This window comes from Lissotriton vulgaris, chromosome 6 (genome assembly GCF_964263255.1).
Source record: "Lissotriton vulgaris chromosome 6, aLisVul1.2, whole genome shotgun sequence".
Taxonomy (NCBI): Eukaryota; Metazoa; Chordata; class Amphibia; order Caudata; family Salamandridae; genus Lissotriton; species Lissotriton vulgaris.
The window spans coordinates 53,349,416-53,368,695 of record NC_141694.1 but is presented as its reverse complement, the minus strand read 5'-3'; the positions used below and the strand labels follow the sequence as shown (position 1 = coordinate 53,368,695).

The 19,280-nt window shown below is 49.1% G+C and overlaps 1 protein-coding gene across 4 annotated transcripts in view; it reads left to right on the top strand.

Annotated features, from left to right (window-relative positions):
- Positions 1 to 19,280, top strand: part of LOC147706778 (uncharacterized) — a 475,050-nt gene that overhangs the window by 122,961 nt on the left and 332,809 nt on the right. For all 4 annotated transcript variants that reach the window (XM_086925910.1, XM_086925909.1, XM_086925907.1 and 1 more), the window contains exon 3: positions 9,586 to 9,693. In XM_086925910.1, the coding sequence (XP_086782036.1) occupies positions 9,586 to 9,693 (108 nt within the window). The remainder of the gene's footprint in view (positions 1 to 9,585; positions 9,694 to 19,280) is intronic.

Genomic DNA, 19,280 nt, shown 5'->3' with positions numbered 1-19,280 from the left:
TGGACATGTCGTGCAACCACGTTTTTAATTTCGGCACTTTGCGACTATGCCAGCATTGCGCCACCTGTCTTTTAGCCAACAAGAGTGCTATCGCACAGAACTTCTTCTTCAAGGCTCTAAACTGCGGCACTATCCCCAGTAAACAGACTTTGGGTGTGCAGTGTACCTCTCCCTCCAACATGATAGATAAAGCATTAGTCACCTGTCCCCAGTATTCCTCCACCTTGGCGCAGTCCCATGCCAAATGTGCAAAACCCGCACCCTCCTTGTTACACCTTTTACATCTGTCCTCCTCTTGAAGCCCAAATTTAAACAGTTTCTCTGGTGTGTAATATACTTGATGGAGGAATTTAAAGTGAATCAGCCTCAGATTGCCATTCGGTGTGAGTATTTGTGTCAGTGCGCATGTGCTAGCCCACTCCTCAGCAGATAATGGTGTGTCCAGTAGTGCATCCCACCGCTCTTTCGCTTTCAGCACTTGTCCGTCCAGTTCCAATTGTGCGGCCGAATACAGCCTGGACACCAGGTGTGATAAATCAGTAGTCGTGATTAACAGCTGCAGTGGCGCAAGGCATTGCGGCTCTGAAGGGAACGTGGGGTAGTGCTCTCTCAGGGCTCTAGTGAGTCTGTAATATGTAAAACGGAACATAGATGTTTGGTTACTAACATGACTTAGATTGTCTAAGCCCACGAATTCCCCATCTTGGAACACGTCTCCCATCCTATCGATACCGGCTTTGGCCAGTAGAGACATTCCGACGCTCTCCTCAGTTACCGAGAGCTCCTGGTGGTGGTGTAGCATCATGGCTGGTGCATATAGCGGGGTCTTGTGTGCCAGTTGCCCTAATTTATGCCAGGCTTTGACCGTGGCATCTACCGTGTTGATATCCCTAGCATGTAATGGGGGGCGAGTGTGTGAGATGATAGCCGTGAGTGGAATAGGGTGTGCGTCGCTCTCCTCTATAGCGGTGTGGGCGAGGTATGGAACTGCGTGATACCAATACGCCGCATATTGTGCCTGTGCGCATAAGTAATACAGGAGAAAGTCCGGTACCCCAAAGCCACCCCTTGCAAGCGGGAGGTGCAGAGTCTGTAGATCCACACGTGCCTGCTTACCCGCCCAAATCAGGGTCCGCACCAAGGAGTTTATATGTCGGAAGATAGCCTGTGGTGGAGTGATCGGTATGTTGTTAAACAGGTATAGCAGCTTTGGCAGTATGTTCATTTTGACAATCGCTATCCTGTCCGCTAATGAAAGGGGCAGGTGTATCCAACGTTTTACACTGTCTTCCAGTTTCGCCAGTACCACTCCGTAATTTGCTCTGAGCACCTCATCCGGGTCCCTGTGGTACATGACCCCTAGGTACCGTATCGGGTCCTGTTGCCAACCCAGTGGAAAATCCACCACAAACTCAGAAGTGGTGTCCGTGAGTGGAATTATAGATGACTTGGACCAATTTATGGCTAGACCCGAATGCCCCCCAAACCTGATGTATTCTCTGAGTATGGCGTTCAAATGAGTCTCCGGGTCCCGGACGTATAGTAACATGTCATCTGCATATAAGGAGATGTGAAGTGGCCTGGCAATGAAGTGCAGTGCCGATTCCCTGTAGTTCTGTCGTATCAGACACGCCAAAGGTTCTAGTGCTAATGCAAATAATAGCGGCGAGAGTGGGCAGCCTTGCCGCGTCCCTCGCTCAAATCGCAAATCGGTCCGAAATGTACCCATTAATTCTGACCCTGGCATTTGGTTTCGTATAAAGTAGGGTGACCCATTGCACAAAACGTTTAGGGAACCCCATTCTGTTGAGGACAGTGAGCATATACCTCCATTCGATAGAGTCAAATGCCTTCGCCGCGTCTAGCATGACCGCTACAGCTTTGACTGAAGGTTGTAGATAATGCGATAGTGCAAATAGAGTCCGGGTGTTATGTGCTGTTGACCTGGTGGGCACAAAGCCAGACTGATCCGGCAGTACCAGACTAGTCATCAGTGGCGATAGTCTCTTGGCTATAAGCTTAGCAAGAATTTTAGAATCTACGTTGATTAAAGATAACGGTCGGTACGAATCACACTCCTCCGGATCTTTAGATGGTTTCAGGAGAGCTATAATCATGGCTTCGCGTAACGTGGGGGGAAGTATGCCTTTCTCATAGGAGGTGCCATACATATCTACCAAGTGTGGTGCCAGCACATCTGCATATTGTTTGTAAAATTCGGGGGTGAACCCATCCGGGCCAGGTGCCTTGCCATTTGGAAGTGAGCCTATTATCTCTTTAACCTCATCTGTCGTGATAGGCCTTGCTAGGTACTCCCTGTGTGCATCTGACAGCCACCCTATCGCTACATCGTGCAGGTATGCGTATGTGTCCTCCGCCGGAGCAGTGGGTTGGGATTTGTATAGGGACCCAAATGATTTTACAAAGCAGTTCAGTATGTCAGTAGCATGGGTTTGCGCGTCTCCCTCCTCGTTCTTTACCTTAAGTATCGTAGTTTGGCCTCTACCAGTGCAGATCTTCCTAGCCAATACCGCACCCGGCCGACCACCTTCCCCAAACGCTCTAGCCACATGCGTGCGATTTAAATATTTCAATTCAGAGTCTAAAAAAGCCTCGTGTTCTGTGTGTATTTCGCGAAGCCGGGCCAGGTGTGTGATATCCTGAGTGGACTCATATAGGGATTCCAGGTCCCTCATTTGCTGTTCGCTTCTGCGCAATTGTGTTCTAATATCCTTCAGAACCCCTATTGTGGTGCTTATACAGACCCCTCTTATCGTGGCCTTGAATGCTTCCCAGAGAATGCCAGGATCAGCCGTCGATGGGGCATTGAGGTCAAAGTAATCTCTAATTGCCCTCTGAATCGTTTCTGCATAAACGGCATCAGTTAGAGCTCGCGCGTTAAAGCGCCATTGAAAGGGAGGGGGGGTGTATCGTGGAACGTCCAGCTGTAGCAAGATAGGATTGTGATCAGACAGCGTTCTAGGAAGCACTCGCAATTGTCTAACCCATAGTGCCAGTTCAGAGGAGCCTAGCCAGTAATCCAACCTGGACCAGCTGTTATGGGAAGCATTAATGTGCGTGGCCCCAGATACGTCAGCGTATCTCAACCTCCATAGATCCACCATACCCAAATCCTTCATCATGTGTCCCACCATCGTGCGTGATTGCTTGTGCTGTTCCACCGAATTAGCAGAACGGTCTAAACCGTCACGGAGTGTCACGTTCCAATCCCCCCCACATAATACATGTGCGCTCTTGTGTTTCTGTAGGTGCCCCCATAACTCCCTGAAGAAATCAGGGGCATCTGTGTTGGGACCGTATACATTTAGTAAAGTAATTTTCTGCCCTCTCAGTGTACCTGAAACCATTAAGAACCTGCCCTCCGGGTCCCGTGTGACTTCGTGACTCACAAATCCCACCCCTCGTTTCACCAGAATGATCACCCCTCTAGAGTAAGAAGAGTATGAGGCCCTGAAAACCTCCTCCGCCCATCTTGCCCCCAGGTGTGCTTGTGAATTCGGGGCCAGGTGAGATTCCTGTAGGAATGCTATGTCCACATTCCACCTCGTCAGGCTTGCAAAAATCTGTCGTATTTTGCGTGGCTGTGAGAAACCTCTAATGTTCCAGGTTAGTACGTGTAAACTGCTTCTACCCACCTCCCTCGTCCCCATCAATTTCCAATGACAATATGCATAAGTGTTCAATACTAATCAATTGCATAAGGACCTTGAACATCTCCCTAGTAGGTGCTCCAAACATGCCAGTAGTAGCGGTGATCAGCTCGGAACCAGTACAAAAAGACATTACACATTCTGTCGGCCTAACAGTACAAACAGACATCCCGCCCCCCCAGAACCCACCCACTCCAGCAACCCCAACCTGCCGAAGCCATTCCCGTTCAGTGCACCAATTCAGAACTTCCCCAACCAGTAACATAGTGCTAGAACCAAACTCTTATTGGGTAATACCCTCGTGGAGGTCCGCCAGGGGCACAGCTCACCACCTGGTGTACAGGTGTGGGCGATGCTAAAGAAGCTGTATTAAGCGCAGTTCAGGTGTATACCCGCCGCCCCCCCCCGCCCCCCCAACCCCCCGAACAACCAATAACCAAGCCACCGGCTGAGCGACAATTCCGGCCAGGTGAGTAATCATTGCAGTTTCGATAGTTCGTCATAAAGGCACATTACTTCTCACTGCACACCCTTACTGCTCGCCGCGCAGAGTGCATTAGGGCTCTCCCCCAGTCAGTGACAGACGCCCCCCACAGTTCCATCATAACGAGAGAGCATAGTAGACAAAGGGCCAGCATCTCGCTATTTGCGCAGTTGCCTGCAGTGAGTAATCGCCTCCTGATGACAGTGTTATTCCATTGCCTATTCCAACACTGCCCCATGTGGTGTGCATGAGTTGCAATGCATCCCAGTGCAAAGTTAGTAGTGAGTCGCATCTCCGATCAGAGGCCCCTTAGTCCCAACTGGATCTCTCCACCCAGGCACTCTGCGTATGTTAAGTCAACCCCACCACCGGGCAAACTAGTAAGCAAGTGTGCAGCAGTCCAGGCAAGTGCGGAAAGTAAGGGTCATGCTAAAACGCATGATATAGTAACTGATTTGTACACTCACCAGTGGCATGCCATGTAACAACCCTTCATTGTTAGTCCGAGTCTTGTCGTTGATCATTTTGCGCATTGTCCCTGATCTCTCGTTGGACCCTTTTGACGAATTCTTGTGCTGCTTTCGGAGTCGGTAGTATTGTCGCCTTCTCCTTCCACACCACTCTGAGGCGAGCCGGATACATCATGGAGTAGACAATGTTCAACTCACGCAATTTGGTCTTTACTGCAGTATATTCTTTTCGGGCCTGCTGGACTGCAACTGTGTGGTCTGGATAGAATTCCAAGGAGTTCCCTTGATGCTGGATCTTCCCTTTCTCTCTTGCTAGCCGTAGGATCGTGTCCCTGTCTCGATAATTGAGGATACGCGCAACAACCTGTCTCGGCGTGGCACCGGGTGGTGGTCTCGGGGCCAGCGATCTATGTGCACGCTCCACAATAAAGAGGGGTGACAGGGCCTCAGCTCCGAACAGATCCCTGCATAACGTTTCCACATAGGTTTCCATGCGGCCTGTGTTGGTGGATTCCGGCAGGCCCGTGATTCGCACGTTGTTGCGCCTCGAGCGCGCTTCTAAATCCTCCTCCTTCGCCTTAATAACCTCCAGTAGTCTTTCCATATCTGTGCATTTTGAGGTGGAGGCCCGCGCCTCATCTTCGACTGCGGAGATCCGTGTTTCGGCCTCGTCCAGCCTCTCCCCATGCTTTTCTTGTCGCGCTGCCATGGTGTCCATCCTACAAGTTAAGTTGTCCAACTTGCCATTGATGTCCTGCAGGTTTGATTGTATCGCTAGCAGGATCTTTTCGATGTTGTTGTTGGGCGCCTGACCTGTCTCCTCCTCCGGCACCCCGTCAGTGGATTTCTGCGTTTTCTTCGTTTCAAAAGGCAGCTTCTGTTGATGCTTGTCCGGTTTGCCCATGCTTGCGGGTGAGGAGATTGCCTTCCTGCACGTGGACCCAGAAGCCCTCGTCTGCCTGGTCGCCGACGCCGTGTTGAACCCCAGCCTTGGGGCGAGTGCCGCCTAGTAAACCCCCTCCACGTGGCGTACTACTGGCCTCCCAGCTGTGCAGAGAGATTGCCTCAGCGCGGTAGCCCGCAGCGCAGGTTTCACCACAGGGCTCCCTGCTCCCACAGGCGGTGTGTCGTTGGTCTGTGGTCAGCACACTCACCCCACACTCAGTGATTAGTGTAGGCAGTCAGCCACGCTAGTGCGACGATTCAGCAAGCACAACGTATGCCTGTCGTTGACTCTCCGTGTGTCCCTCGCCGGTTTGCCTGCTGGGGGTCTGCCAGCGTCCCACCAAGAGGGGCCGCCTCACACGTGGTCGCTTGGGGGGACACGCTATGCTCAGCAGTCACATGAATATGCAGCGACCCGATCACCTAGGCTGATGAGGTTTGGTAGTGGCAGCCACAGGTCTTCACATGTAAGGGCGATCCCATGCAGATAGAAGGTCTCACTGCCCACCGTAGATCGCGCGTTCCTCCCAGCGCTCATCGCCAGTAGCCAGCACCACTCACCCTGCAGGAGCGCTGATATGTCCACCCCTGTGCTATCTCTTCGCGCCGTTCACCACTCAGGGCACCCCTCCGTTAGATGATCACTTTTCTGCTGCATCCAGCCAACGCTAGTGTCTCCCCTCTGCTACCAGAGTCGGGAAGTGCTCGACAATGCCCGCGTTTTTCGCGTTGCCGCCGCCATGTTGTCAGGCATTACCTCCAGTGCCCAGACGTGTCAGTTAGGGGCTTTGCAGCGTCCCAGTGTCGTATGTAGCGGTAGCGGGGAGGATAGCCCCCAGATTCCTACCTCCGCCGTGCGTTCCCGCTCCTGGACATTAGCGTGGCGATTTTTCTTCGCTCGTCTGTTGCAAGTATGTCACAACACGGCGGCCATCTTGTCAGGCGCCCGGACCCCTCTCCTCGGACAATCGCGGATTATAGGGTTGTCTTGGTCCGCCGGTGGCTGATTTTCATCACGCTATGTGCTCCACCGTTTCCGACATCCCGCTAGGCTGCCGGGGGGTCAGTTGCCCGGGCGGGAGCGGCGAAAACCACCACAATTGGCGATCGCCCGACGGAGCTGCTTCTCAGGCAGCCATGTCGCCGTGCGCCCCCTAGCGCCTCCTCAATCCCAGATGTATTGCACTTTTTCGCAGTCTTCCTCTATTTGATTTATTTAGTGAGACAGATTGTCCATCCCACTGACGAGCTGAGCAAATGCTGCATTGAGTCTCCCATACCATTGGTTTAAGGTCGGTCTCTGTGGCTATTACCTCTAGCATCTCTAGTAGCTCTTGATGTAAGGGGCTGGAAAAGGTTCTCGAGTTGATTTTTGCAGCCCTCTCCTCATCCTCATCCTCACCCTTGACAGAATAGAACCTTGGTTAGCTCCTGGGCTCTCCTTCTGCCAATACTCCCTTGAGTATAAAACCATGTTGGGACTTAAGAGGACAGGAAGCCTCTTGATGTTGGTATTGCTGGAGAATACGACTGCCCCTTAAGGAAGTTACATTTGGTCGTAATTTTGGGTTGGGAGAGGCTTAGATTAGCCCCTCCTGGGAAGCTGGTAATGTCTGCGTACACAGTTGGTACAGGCTGCTGTGTTGTTGCTCGAATATGAATTTACCTTGAAAAAACAAAAGATAAGAGGTGTTAGGCAAAACAGGAACAGTTTGTTTAATTAAATGCTTCGACCGGCCGGGAGACAGTTACAGAAAAGGGGTCTGATGACTGTCTCAATGTACTATTGATCCGAGAGGTGTTTTATACATTTCTTTGGGTATCATAACAGGAACACTTTGTTTAATTAAACGCTTCGGCCAGGAGACAGTTACAGAAAAGGGTCTGATGACCGTCTCAATGTACTATTGATCTGAGTGGTGTTTTATACATTTCTTTGGATATCATAAAATTAGTCCGGTGATTCATTTTTGGTAAAGAATGTGGACTGTTGTCTTTGGAGTTATGGAGAAGTGTGGCTCAGGGGTTAGAGGCGGCAGACCCGGAAGCTGAGATCGGCCCTGGACCAGGGTTCAATTCCCCGCCTCGGCGGGTCTTGGGCTAAAAATTCCACGGGCTCGATAATTCTCGCTCCGGTGCCTTCTCAACTCACGGGTTCACACTCTGCGACTCTGGGCAATAGCTTGCTTAATCTCCACAACGGCCCCTCGCGGCGGGATGCCTGGCTTTCACCTTGTGGATACCCTGCCGGGGCCTCTCACAGGGGAATACCAGGACGGGTTCCCTAGGCAAGCGCCAGGATGCCCTTTGTGGTGACAGGTCGCGCTATGTAAGTATACCTACATTTACATTTACATTTACATAAGGCCTGTGATGACAAATGCAGATGACATTTGTTACATTTGTTCCTTTTGAGAAATGCAGGTGGGCCTTGACTTTGCATGGACCCAATGGGGCCAGTGAGTAACGTTTCCAGATGTCTGGCATGAGGAGGGCATGATCACTCCGTGTATTATGTGCGTACTGTGTTCTGATTGGCTGTGTTTTCCTAACTTCATGTAGCATCTGACTTCATGGTGTTCTGGGAACGCTCGCATCCATCCAGCCATGTGTGTTTATTGGGGCTAATCTCCCTGGACTATCGTGGTGTCGCTGCACCTATCTGTGAGACTGATCTGAGTTTCCTCTTCGCGCGTTTATCGGCCGGCTACGTGCCAACCCACCTGTGACCTGTCAATCAGTAACCTCAGGCCTAGGCCTCAGAGACTGTCTGACCACATATTTGAATTTGATAATAGAGATGCAATTTCATTCTTATACATGAATGTATCATTATTCACATGGACATCAACTTTTTCAAAATTAACATTCCCCCCTATAGTTGAATTTTCAACTACACTATCTAATCTATACGTAATAACAGTCACATTATTGGGAACGACTTCTTCAGTTTTGACCATTACTACTTTCCTAGTTACATGCATTCTCCCCAATTTGAGGACTGTGTTTTTACAGCAGGTAACCCTCAATTGTTGTAAACCACTCACCTGAACTCCATGTGGCTCAGATAGGGTGACGATAATTCCCAGGTCCCAATGAGAACCAACGAGTGAGCAATGGATTAAACACTGCCCCCTTGGTAGGTCCCAAGAGGGATGGGATAAGAGAAAAAAGAAATAGCGGGAATTCAGGAATGTGCTTTCTCTGCACAAACTTCACTGGAACCAGAACACTGGTTTCTGGATACTGCTGTATTTGTGTTCTAATGTGGGTGTGGGATTTATCATATGTCCAGGGACGTTCACAGTTGTATTACATATACTCTTTTCTGTCACTGCAACAAAAGATATGGATTAATAGTCACATAACACTTTCGCTATACAAACTTAAATTCCTACTACCAATAAATATACCAACAATCATGTGGGGGTCTTAATCACCAACGCGGTTCACGAAGCCAAAAAGAAACATGGCATCACTAAAGGGGTCACAGCGCCAATAAGGAATATTGCATTACCAAATGCCTGTGCGGAGTATTGTTGCAAATAACATGCTGCAATACAGAACAAATGTATTAAGCATTAGAGATAAGAGATATTCATCAACACGAGTTAACAAGTGATAATGGTATGCCACTTACTAGTATTCACCTTTTCTCAGTAAGCTTCTTCCATGTCTTTAAACTGGAAAAGCAGAAAGAACAGATATATACAAACGGGGTTGCCAAAATACAATGGGTATGCGCAGGTATCTAGTGTCAGATACTATCACACGATGCAGAGTTCAAATTCTCTCCTAAGTTGCTTGCGCTGCTATTGCAAGCAATACCGTTTATACAAAATAATCCTTGAGTCTATTCCTTCAAAGGAAACAAGAAAGCAAATGTCCAACGTGCCTTGAGGCTAAAAATAGGTTTGTGTTTACCATTAATGGAGCAGCTGCTTCCAACTGTTCTCAAGTGCTCAATTGGTAGGTTCAAGATGTGCAGTTTGAATTCTCTGAGCTTCTATTACAGGTGCGACGGTAGCTGATGTCGCCGAGAAGAAGAAAGGGAAGACCGGAATCCTGGAATCCAGGAAGCTGCCGAAGAAGGAGGCTCACCGGGGCGAAGTCTTGGCGACAGGTGAATGCACAGTTAATCAAACGAGGCTAAGCACGGAGCCTCTGTGCAGCGGGAGTTAAATACCCTCTACTGCGAGCAAGACACGTGCACGGTCTAATTGCAAAGGCATGTTCTTGCAGTTGGCCATTAGCACGTTCCAGTAGTAAACCCATGAGGGACCGCTCTTGCATGGCTTGAAAGCTTTCTTGAAGACAGACAACAAGGGGTCAAACTAGGCTCCTATAAATCTGTCTGCAGGAAGCTTACCAAGGGTGTGCCACAGGGCTCATGCCTGAGCCCCACGTTATTTAACGTATATGTGGCCCCTTTGGCAGAGACTATAAGATCTTACGGGTTCTCTCCAATCTCCTACGCTGACGACACTCAGCTGCTGTTTCCCTTTCAGACCATCACTCCTGCTATCATGAAATCCTTCCAAGATGGCATGAGAGCAGTGGCGGGTTGGATGGCCCAGAACTTCCTCCAGTGCAACGTGACCAAAACAGAGGTCATGTTGTTTGGAGGGGCCACCTTGCTCTGGTCACCAGATTGGTGGCCACTTGAGCTAGGACCTGTCCCAGCGCCCAAACCCACCATCAAAAATTTGGGAGTACGCCTAGACCAAGCTCTGATTATGAAAGATCACGTCAGTCAGGTTACGGGAACATGTTTCCGTACAATTGGTCTTCTACGGCGTATTTTCCCCTTCCTACCCAACATCTATAGGAAAACGCTGGTACAGGCACTCATCCTTGGACGAGTGGACTATTGTAATAGTCTTCTCATCTCCGCCAACCAGGAACAACTACGCAGACTGCAGGTGGTGCAGAATACTGCGGCAAGACTCATCCTGAATGCCCCCCCCCGTACTCCTTCCCGCCCTCTTCTCTTCCATCTCCATTGGCTTCCAGTGCAGCAGCGTATAAATTTCAAAATCTGCTGCATTATACACAAGTGCATATATGGATCTGGCCCCAAATATCTAAGAGGAATATTTTTTCCATATTCTCCTGGACGGGCTCTGCGCTCCAGCAACACTATGCTGCTGCATGTTCCTAAAGTCTCCAGAGCCAGACAGGGGGGGCGTGCACCCTCCTACAAAGGCCCCTTGCTGTGGAATTCTCTTCCACCGCAGCTGAGGCTGATTCCCAATCTTTTTTCCTTTAGAAAAAAATTAAAAACTCATCTGTTCTCACAAGAATAACTAGGCTACTCTCTCTGTTGTTTTTTTCTCCTTTTTTACTACAGTCTGCCCAATTCTTGCAAGCTAAGCGCAGAGATACCCCTTCGGGGCTGATTCAGGCGCGATACAAGAACCTAAATAAATAAATAAATGAGGATTGTTCAGAATGTGGGTACTTTGTATATGTACATGTGTTGTTGAATGTGCTGCCATCACACGTACTGTGCAAAAACAAACATGTGTCCAGTTCCAACCACTGTGACCAGGTTTCATATACATCAATTTCAACAAATTTGCAGCATGTGTAGTAAATATACATAAATAAACAGAATACCCATATGATTAGCACTGACAAGGCCCTCATAGGTTTAGAGCGCAGCGTTACAAGGATTGCGCACAAGGTACCAGGCTCGTAGCAGTTCTCCCCCCCAAAAGGTAGCCTCTCCGAGCGAGGTTTATTTGGGTTGAGGGCATGAAAGCGCCAAACAAGGCGATGGGCGTGAACGATAGACCCAGGCTCCCACGATCTTTCAGAGGGATCATAACCCTTCCAATCAAGAAGATAATACAACTTTCCTCGAATGCATTTGGCATCTAGAATGTGTTGTACTTCATATTCCTGATGGCCCCCTACTACTACTGGCAGGGCTGGATCATCCTTGCATATATGTGGGAGATATGGTTTTATAGGGGACACAGGAAACACCGGATGAATAGTGTCTTCATCTGGTAATTCTAAATGTACCGTGACAGGATTCAATATTTTCTTAATTGGAAAGTAACCAATAAATCATGGTTGTAGCTTTCTGGAACCATCTAGCTCATGGGTACTCACAAAATTTCTCTCGGGGGCCAAATTTACACTGTGGTTTGTGTCCGAGGGCCGCACCAGTGGGGGCGGGGTCAGTGGGGGAGGGGGCGGGGCTAGAGCACCCAAAAAAAACTGACCATGAGGTTGATCAATCACTGGTCCCTGCAGCGGACACCTTCGTCCACTGAGCCACCAGACCCGGCATACACACATCTCTCTCTCTCTCTCTCGTTCTCTTTCTCTCTCTGTCTCCCTCCCTCCCTCTCGCTCCCTCCCTCTCGCTCCCTCTCTCACTCTCCCTTACTCTGTCCCCCTCCCTCTGTCTCCCTCCCTCTGTCTCCCTTTCCCTCTCTCACTCCCTCACTCTGTCACTCCCTTTCCCTCCCTTCGCCTCCCTCCCTTTCCCTCTCGCACTCCCTCACTCTGTCTCCCTTTCCCTCTCTCACTCCCTCACTCTGTCTCCCTTTCCCTCTCTCACTCCCTCACTCTGTCTTCCTTTCCCTCTCTCACTCCCTCACTCTGCCTCTTTCCCTACCTCACTCCCTCACTCTGTCTCCCTTTCCCTCCCTCACTCCATCGCTCTGTCTCCCTTTCCCTCCCTTACTCCCTCACTCTGTCACTCCCTTTCCCTCCCTCACTCTGTCTCCCTTTCCCTCCCTCACTCCCCCACTCTGTCTCCCTTTTCCTCCCTCACTCCCTCCTTCTGTCTCCCTTTCCCTCCCTCACTCCTTCACCCGGTCTCCCTTTTCCTCCCTCACTCCCTCACCGTCACTCCCTTTCCCTCCCTCACCTTCACCCTCCCTTTCCCTTCCTCCCTCCCTTTCCCTTCTTCCCTCTCTTACTCCCTCACCCGGTCTCCCTTTCCCTTCCTTTTGTCTCCCTTTCTTTCCCTCTCCCTCCCTCTCCCTCTGTCCTCTCACCCTGCCTCTGTGTCAGCCCGGGCTGAGACAGCTTTGGAGCACACACACGCACATAGCCGCACAGAGGGCATTAACTCGTCTTTAAAAGACCATTAAAATGTTAATGAGTCTGTGTTGTTCACCTCTTAGGCCCCTGCAGCTCCACTCTAACTATGGCAGGAATCGCCCGGGCGGCCCCCACAGAGCAGCAGAGTCTCCGAGTCGCGCTGCTGTAACTTAGTTTGCAGACACTCTTTAAAAAAAAAAAAAATTAAAACACTGGTATGATGTGTGCAAGGTCCGCGGGCCGCCAGGGAAGGCTTGCCGGGCCGCCAGCGGCCAGCGGACATACTTTGAGTACCCCTGATCTAGCTGAATGTTACGAGTAGAGAGCCAAACCAAATCACATTTTTTATACTGCGGTTGTGGGGTTCTATGTTTATCAGCCCGCAACTTAGTGATTCCTTTGTTTTGTGCTAAGCATCTACAAGCTTTTTCCTGTTTGTCCTGTAAGTGTAGTAACTGATCAGAAACAGATTGCATCCATCCTGGTTGAGGAGGAAGGAGCACTGAAAACGCGTCTGGGTGCTATCCTGTGAAAAAATAAAAAGGGGAAAAACCTATGGCTGTATGTGTGCTATTGTTGTAGGAACACTCGGCAAGAGGTAGGGCCTGATCCGGTTGAATGGTTAAAGTGGATGTGAAGCAACGTAGACTCTGTTTCAAATATTGGTTGACCCTTTCTGTTTGGTCATCAGATTTTGGATGGAAACCAGAGGACAGAGGCACTTCAGTTCCTAGTGTAGAACACATGGTCCTCCAGAATTTGAATGTATATTGGGGGCTGCAATATGATACAATCTTACTCGGAAGGCCATGTAATCTCACAATCTGTGTTAAGCAGATGTCACTGAATTCTACCGCTGTAGGCATTTTTTTCAGTGGGATAAAATGACCCATTTTAGATAACATATCTACTACTACCAATATGGTGGTATTTCTATTTGTTTTGGTCGATCTGTAATGGAATGTAAACTGATTGTATGCAAGGGTGCAGACGGAATGGGTATTGGTTGTAAAAGTCCTGAATGGGCTATATGTTGGGCTTTATTGCGTACACAAAGAGGACATGTCTTAACACCTTGCATGCTGCCCCGATTTCCCTCCCGTGCTGAACATTCCTTAACTGGGTGTGGTCGTGACGGAACCATTCCGCACATCATCAGCACAGCTCAACCGTGACTGATGACGGAATGGTTCCGTCACAAGCATCGAAGGGGTTAACATATGGACATCATTCTACCCCTACTAAATAAATCACTGACCCAGGGCAGGGTACCCACTGGCTTTAAACACGCTTTGCTAATCCCTCTAATTAAGAAACCAGGTATGGACCCTCAGGACTCATCAAACTATCGTCCTATATCCCTGTTGCCGTTCCTATCCAAGATATTGGAGGCTCACGTCTCCAATTGCCTTTCCAACTTTGTGGAAACCACTGGATTTCTGGAGCCAAATCAAGCTGGGTTCCGTCCAGGCCATTCGACCGAGACGGTAACCCTGGCAGTCCAGAATACACTTCGGTGCAACGCGGACAGGGATGTCCACCAGGCACTGGTGCTTCTTGACCTGTCTGCTGCATTCGACACGGTCGACCACACTATTTTGGTCGGCCGTGTCGAGCAGGCAGGCCTTAGAGATACTGCCCTGAGCTGGGTGGAATCATTCTTGTCCGACCGGACTCAAGCAGTGAGACTGGGCACCTTCACAGCCCCCAGAATCAAGAACGATTGCGGTGTCCCTCAAGGCTCATCCCTGTCTCCCCTTTTATTTAATTTATACCTGCGTCCCCTTTTGTACTCCTTGAGGAAATTCAAAGTGTGGATCTTTAATTACGCAGATGATCTGCAATTGGTTTTCCCCCTGGGGTCGCCGGATGCTGTCACCGAGTTTAGGGAGGTCATGGGTCATATCCAGAGATGGATGGGCCTTAACCACCTAAAACTCAACCCAGGCAAGACTGAACTGATCTTGCCTGGGAAGAGCGAACTCAGCTGGGGACCTCAATTCTGGCCTCCGGAGATGGGTAATCCCCCCTCCAAATCCCGCACGGTTAAGAGCCTTGGAGTCACCTTCGGTGAAGACCTCTCCTTGAAAAGTCAGGTAGGGTCAGTTGTTTCCGCATGCTTCTTTCAGCTGCGCAAGATCAGAAAGATTGCCCATTTCCTAACCCATTCTGCCCTGATACAGGTGACCATCGCCCTTGTGCTGTCTAGGCTGAACTACTCAAATAGTTTATATTTGGGCCTTCCAGCCGGGCAGCTCAAGAGGCTGCAGCTGGTTCAAAATCAGGCGGCCAGGCTGATCTGTGGGCTTCCTAAATGGCAGTCCATCAGGCCAGGCCTGGCAGACCTGCATTGGCTGCCGGTAGCCCAGAGGGTGGCTTTTAAAACCGGCTGCATTATCTTTAGGGCATTACAAAGCAAAGGCCCCAAATTTATCATCAACTTGCTTGCCAGATACACCCCCTCCCGCAACCTTCGTTCTGGTCACAAAAACTTGCTCACAGTGCCGGTTGTTAGGAAACAACGTCAGGGCGGCAGCTCCTTTCATTTTCTTGCTGCATCCCTTTGGAACTCCTTGCCAGCTTCTTTAAGGTCACACGAGGATATTCTAGCCTTTAGACTAGCCTTTAAGACCTGGCTTTTTAGAGAAGCCTATCCTTAGACGTTCTAAGCGGTCCTTCTGTTGTTGTGTTATGTTCTGAAAACTTCCTACAGCGCCATGAAGCCTACGGGCGTACGTGCGCTTTATAAGCTAAATGTAACATAACATAACATAACATCATTGCGAATATTTTCCCACCAAAAATTTGTTAGACACATTTCTAAAGTGAGGTGCATACCGGGACGACCAGCTAATGATGAGTCGTGATGCCATTGTAAAATCTGTTGTCCTAACTCTCCTTGTGATATGAACAATTGGTCATTACGAAAGAAATAATTGTCTCTTATACTGTTTTTGGATTTTGTAACCATTTCTGGAAATCAATTACATGAGATGCCTTCCCGACCTTCAATAGAAAGGTGTCGGCCAGAGTAGTTGCCACTAATTTGTCAGAAGGAATGATGCTTGGAGGTGAAGGACCATGCTCTTTGTTTTCTCTATTTCCCAGTCTGGACAAGATGTCCGATTGTAATTGTTTATGCTCTGGGCGGTACGTAATGAGAAAATCGAAATCACTAAAGAAATGCAACCCGCGCATATGTTGTGGCGTAAGGGCTTTTACTGATGTGAAGAAATGTAAATTCTTGTGATCTGTAAAGATCGTGATAGAATGTTTGGCTCCCAATAAATGATGTTGCCATTCTGTGAAAACTGCCTTAATAACTGAAAGCTCCAGCTCACCATGTAATTCTGTACAGGGGCAGTTTTAGAGTGTAAAATGCCAAGGAATGTAAATGACCTGTGTTCGCATCTTTTGGAGATAAAACTCCTTCAAGGGCTACTTGTGAAGCGTATGCTTCAACAAAGTACGGTTGATCAAGGTCTGGGTTGTATAGAACAGGAGCTGTGGTCAAAGCTGTTTTTAAAGTGTTGAAAGCTTGTTCAGCTACACCTTCTTTACGAGCTGAGTAATGGGTGTGACAATACCAGAGAAGTTTGAACTGAATTGGACTTGTTCCAGTCCACAGTTTACTCTGAGCCCAACGTACTGGAGCTGAGTGGAGGAAAAGTTTGAAGCCGACCGGTCGACCGGCAGCAGCGTGTGGCTCGAACCGGTGTGCCTAACTGGAAAGCCTGATATTTCTGCCTTTCTGCCACCAGGGGTCGGGCCGGACCAGGGGGGGGATTCAAGCACTGTTAGCTGGCCTGCTTGACAGCCCGCCCGCCTGCCGCCTGCCGTTGTCGTCCGCCCGCAGCCCCAGCCTCAGACCTCAGCTGTGCTCAGGGTGGGGGAAGTGCGGGAGAAGTGCGGGAGAAAGGTGCTGTGGCCGCTCTTAAGCTGCTCTTCAGCCGCCAAACCAGCCCTCCCCAGCCATCACCAGTCCTTGCCAGCACTCGCCCCTGCGCCTGTCCAGCCGAGACTTACCAGGGTCAGCCCCAGCATCGGCAGTGTGGCCTAGCTGCCTGGCAGCGAGCTGGGTGCCCCAGCAGAAGTAGAAGAGGCACTCGGAAGCGCCCCAGAGAGCCCGGTGGGGTCGACAAGCGGCCGAATTAAGGCGGGGCGGCGGCAGAGAGGAGCCCAGGAGGAGCCCAGGAGCACAAGAGACTGACAGACACCAGCCAGACCTCAGCCTCAACCTCAGTACAACCCTGCCCTGCCGAGTACAGCGGGCAGCAGGGGGGGGCAGTTGCAGTAAGGAGCAACAGGAGCTGCAAATCCACCCCAGGGTTTCAGCAAGAGAGGCCGAATTCAGTGAGTAATCTCTTCACCTCTTCACCTTTTGATCACTTGTTCAGAGGCGCGCCCCCGATCAGCTTCCCAGGGTCCTTTCGGGACCTCCCTATCTACAATATAACTGGCGTAACCAAACATCACCTTTGATCGGGCTCATCATTTTCAGTTCTACTGACAAATTTTACTCAACGAGGGAATAATACTCCATCACAACCTTTACACCCAGTACCATAAGCGGGATAGAAGTAGAGTCAGAATTTACACTGGAAATGAGATCAGGGAAAATCCGCCAACCGGTGGTAAACAAAAAAAACCAAAATAAATCGGGAAACCCATCCGAGGAAGCCATTCTGCCAATTAATACAGGAATCCTGCCAAGTCCCAGGGAGAGGTTGGTATCAGCACCGACTCCTGAACCAACGTTGAACACTAGAAGGAAAACTGGTCTCCTAACATTTTTCTATCTAAAGGATCCAATGGCGGCAATTTACGCACCAACAGCCGAGGCTTATAAATTGCCAAGCCCCATCATGCCAATCAACGCACGGTCTCCTCGGGCAAAAAGCATGACGAAAACTAACAACGACCCAATGGGTACGCACCAACAGCCAAAGCTTACAAATCGCCAAGCACCAACATGCTATTTAATGCACTGTCTCCTCGGGCCAAATGCGTGATGAAATTGAATAACGTCCCAACAGGGTCCCAAGTTCGGCAGCCTCTGTCGAGCGCCGAATTCCAGAACCAGGCTTCCACAGGATCAGAAGACTAGCTCCCAACTCCCCTACTCCACTGCAGCCAAAATCTCTTTTAACTAGCAGTACATAGAGGGAAAGGGGAAGTGGAGAGAAAGAGAGACTGCCTTTGCGGTGTCTTGCTAAACTGGAATTTCCGTGAGGAACTCCCACACCTGTAATTACAAAGCACAAAATTACTAGTTCACACAACAGTGTTCAAACCCAAACAATGTATTCACACCTGCCTACGAGTTTTCTCCAATTTGTTTACCTGTGCTAACAGTGGTAATTGCCTCTCTCTTGTTGTAGTTAGTATGTTGATTAAATACTTTATTCAACTGTCCTTTGCATTACTTTTCTCGTGAACGCTGTATTAGAGCAATGACGATCTACGCTGGTAAGTTGGTAAGCACAAATATATATATATATATTTTCACCTACTTGAAGATATTGCTCTTAATATGCTTGGGGTTAAACTTTAAATGTTCAGTCTCAAAGTCTCAAGTAGCGCTGACTGGAAAGACTCTTACTTATTAACTATGTGTAGTTCAGAAGTGCATACTTTTCAGAACTTGATACACGCTACAACTGTAGCTACTAGAATTCTTGCATACTCGAGATTCTTCTCAGAAATAGAGAGAAAAACTGTAGACTGGACCAAACACCTTCAAATGCTGGAGCGAGAAATAAAGATATGAGTCCGCGGCACGCTAGGAGAAGAGATTCTAAGTCTCTCCTACAACCAGCCACCGCAATACCTTAGTTTCCCAAGAAGACTATAATTTCCTGCTTTCCGACCTTTTCACTGGAAGTCTTCGGAAATGAGAATGGACAAATTGGCGAGCGGAAAATCCCTTGCGAAGTTCTGACTGGAAAATATCGGAGCACAGGAATTACGCTGCTACTCCCGGAAAAATGACAGTTGAAGTGCGCAGAGCATAATCGCTCGCGCACGAAACTAACTGTCACCTGAAGAACGGAAAAACACTAGAACGCTAACTAATTGATCGCGGAAGCCGCCATGTTGGATACAGTGAAAAAACGGCAGCCACGATCTAACAGGTCTTCAGGAAACGGTGAGCCACCAACTGTCTCCAAGATAACTGAGGCTTTCCACTACAACTCATCAAGTGTCTCCTCAAAATACAGCGGCTGGGACCTGTAATCCTGACAGCCTCAATTGATACACTTATCTCAGACAAAGTCGGCAATAGTCACCGCCCAAGTGCATCATCCCAAAAGTCCCACTGCTGTAAAGGATTCAACGAGATGCACAGTAAAAAAGGACAGCACAGAGGATCTCTTCTCAAATGCACATTGTATGAACCTGAGCAAAAACAAAAGCATACCAACTGCAGAGACAGCTGTAGTAAAGAACTTTACAAAGGAATCCAAGGAATCCAGCGAGGAAACTTCAAAACTCAGTAATCCTTCCACGTTGCTCGTACAAGAAGTGGATCCATGGCAAAAACCTCTTTTTCTATCAAATGATTCCCAATTTGAGGAAATTATGGAATCAATAACCAAGTATAAAGATTCCCAAGGGAGAGCCCCACAAACAGAAACGGGTAATAAC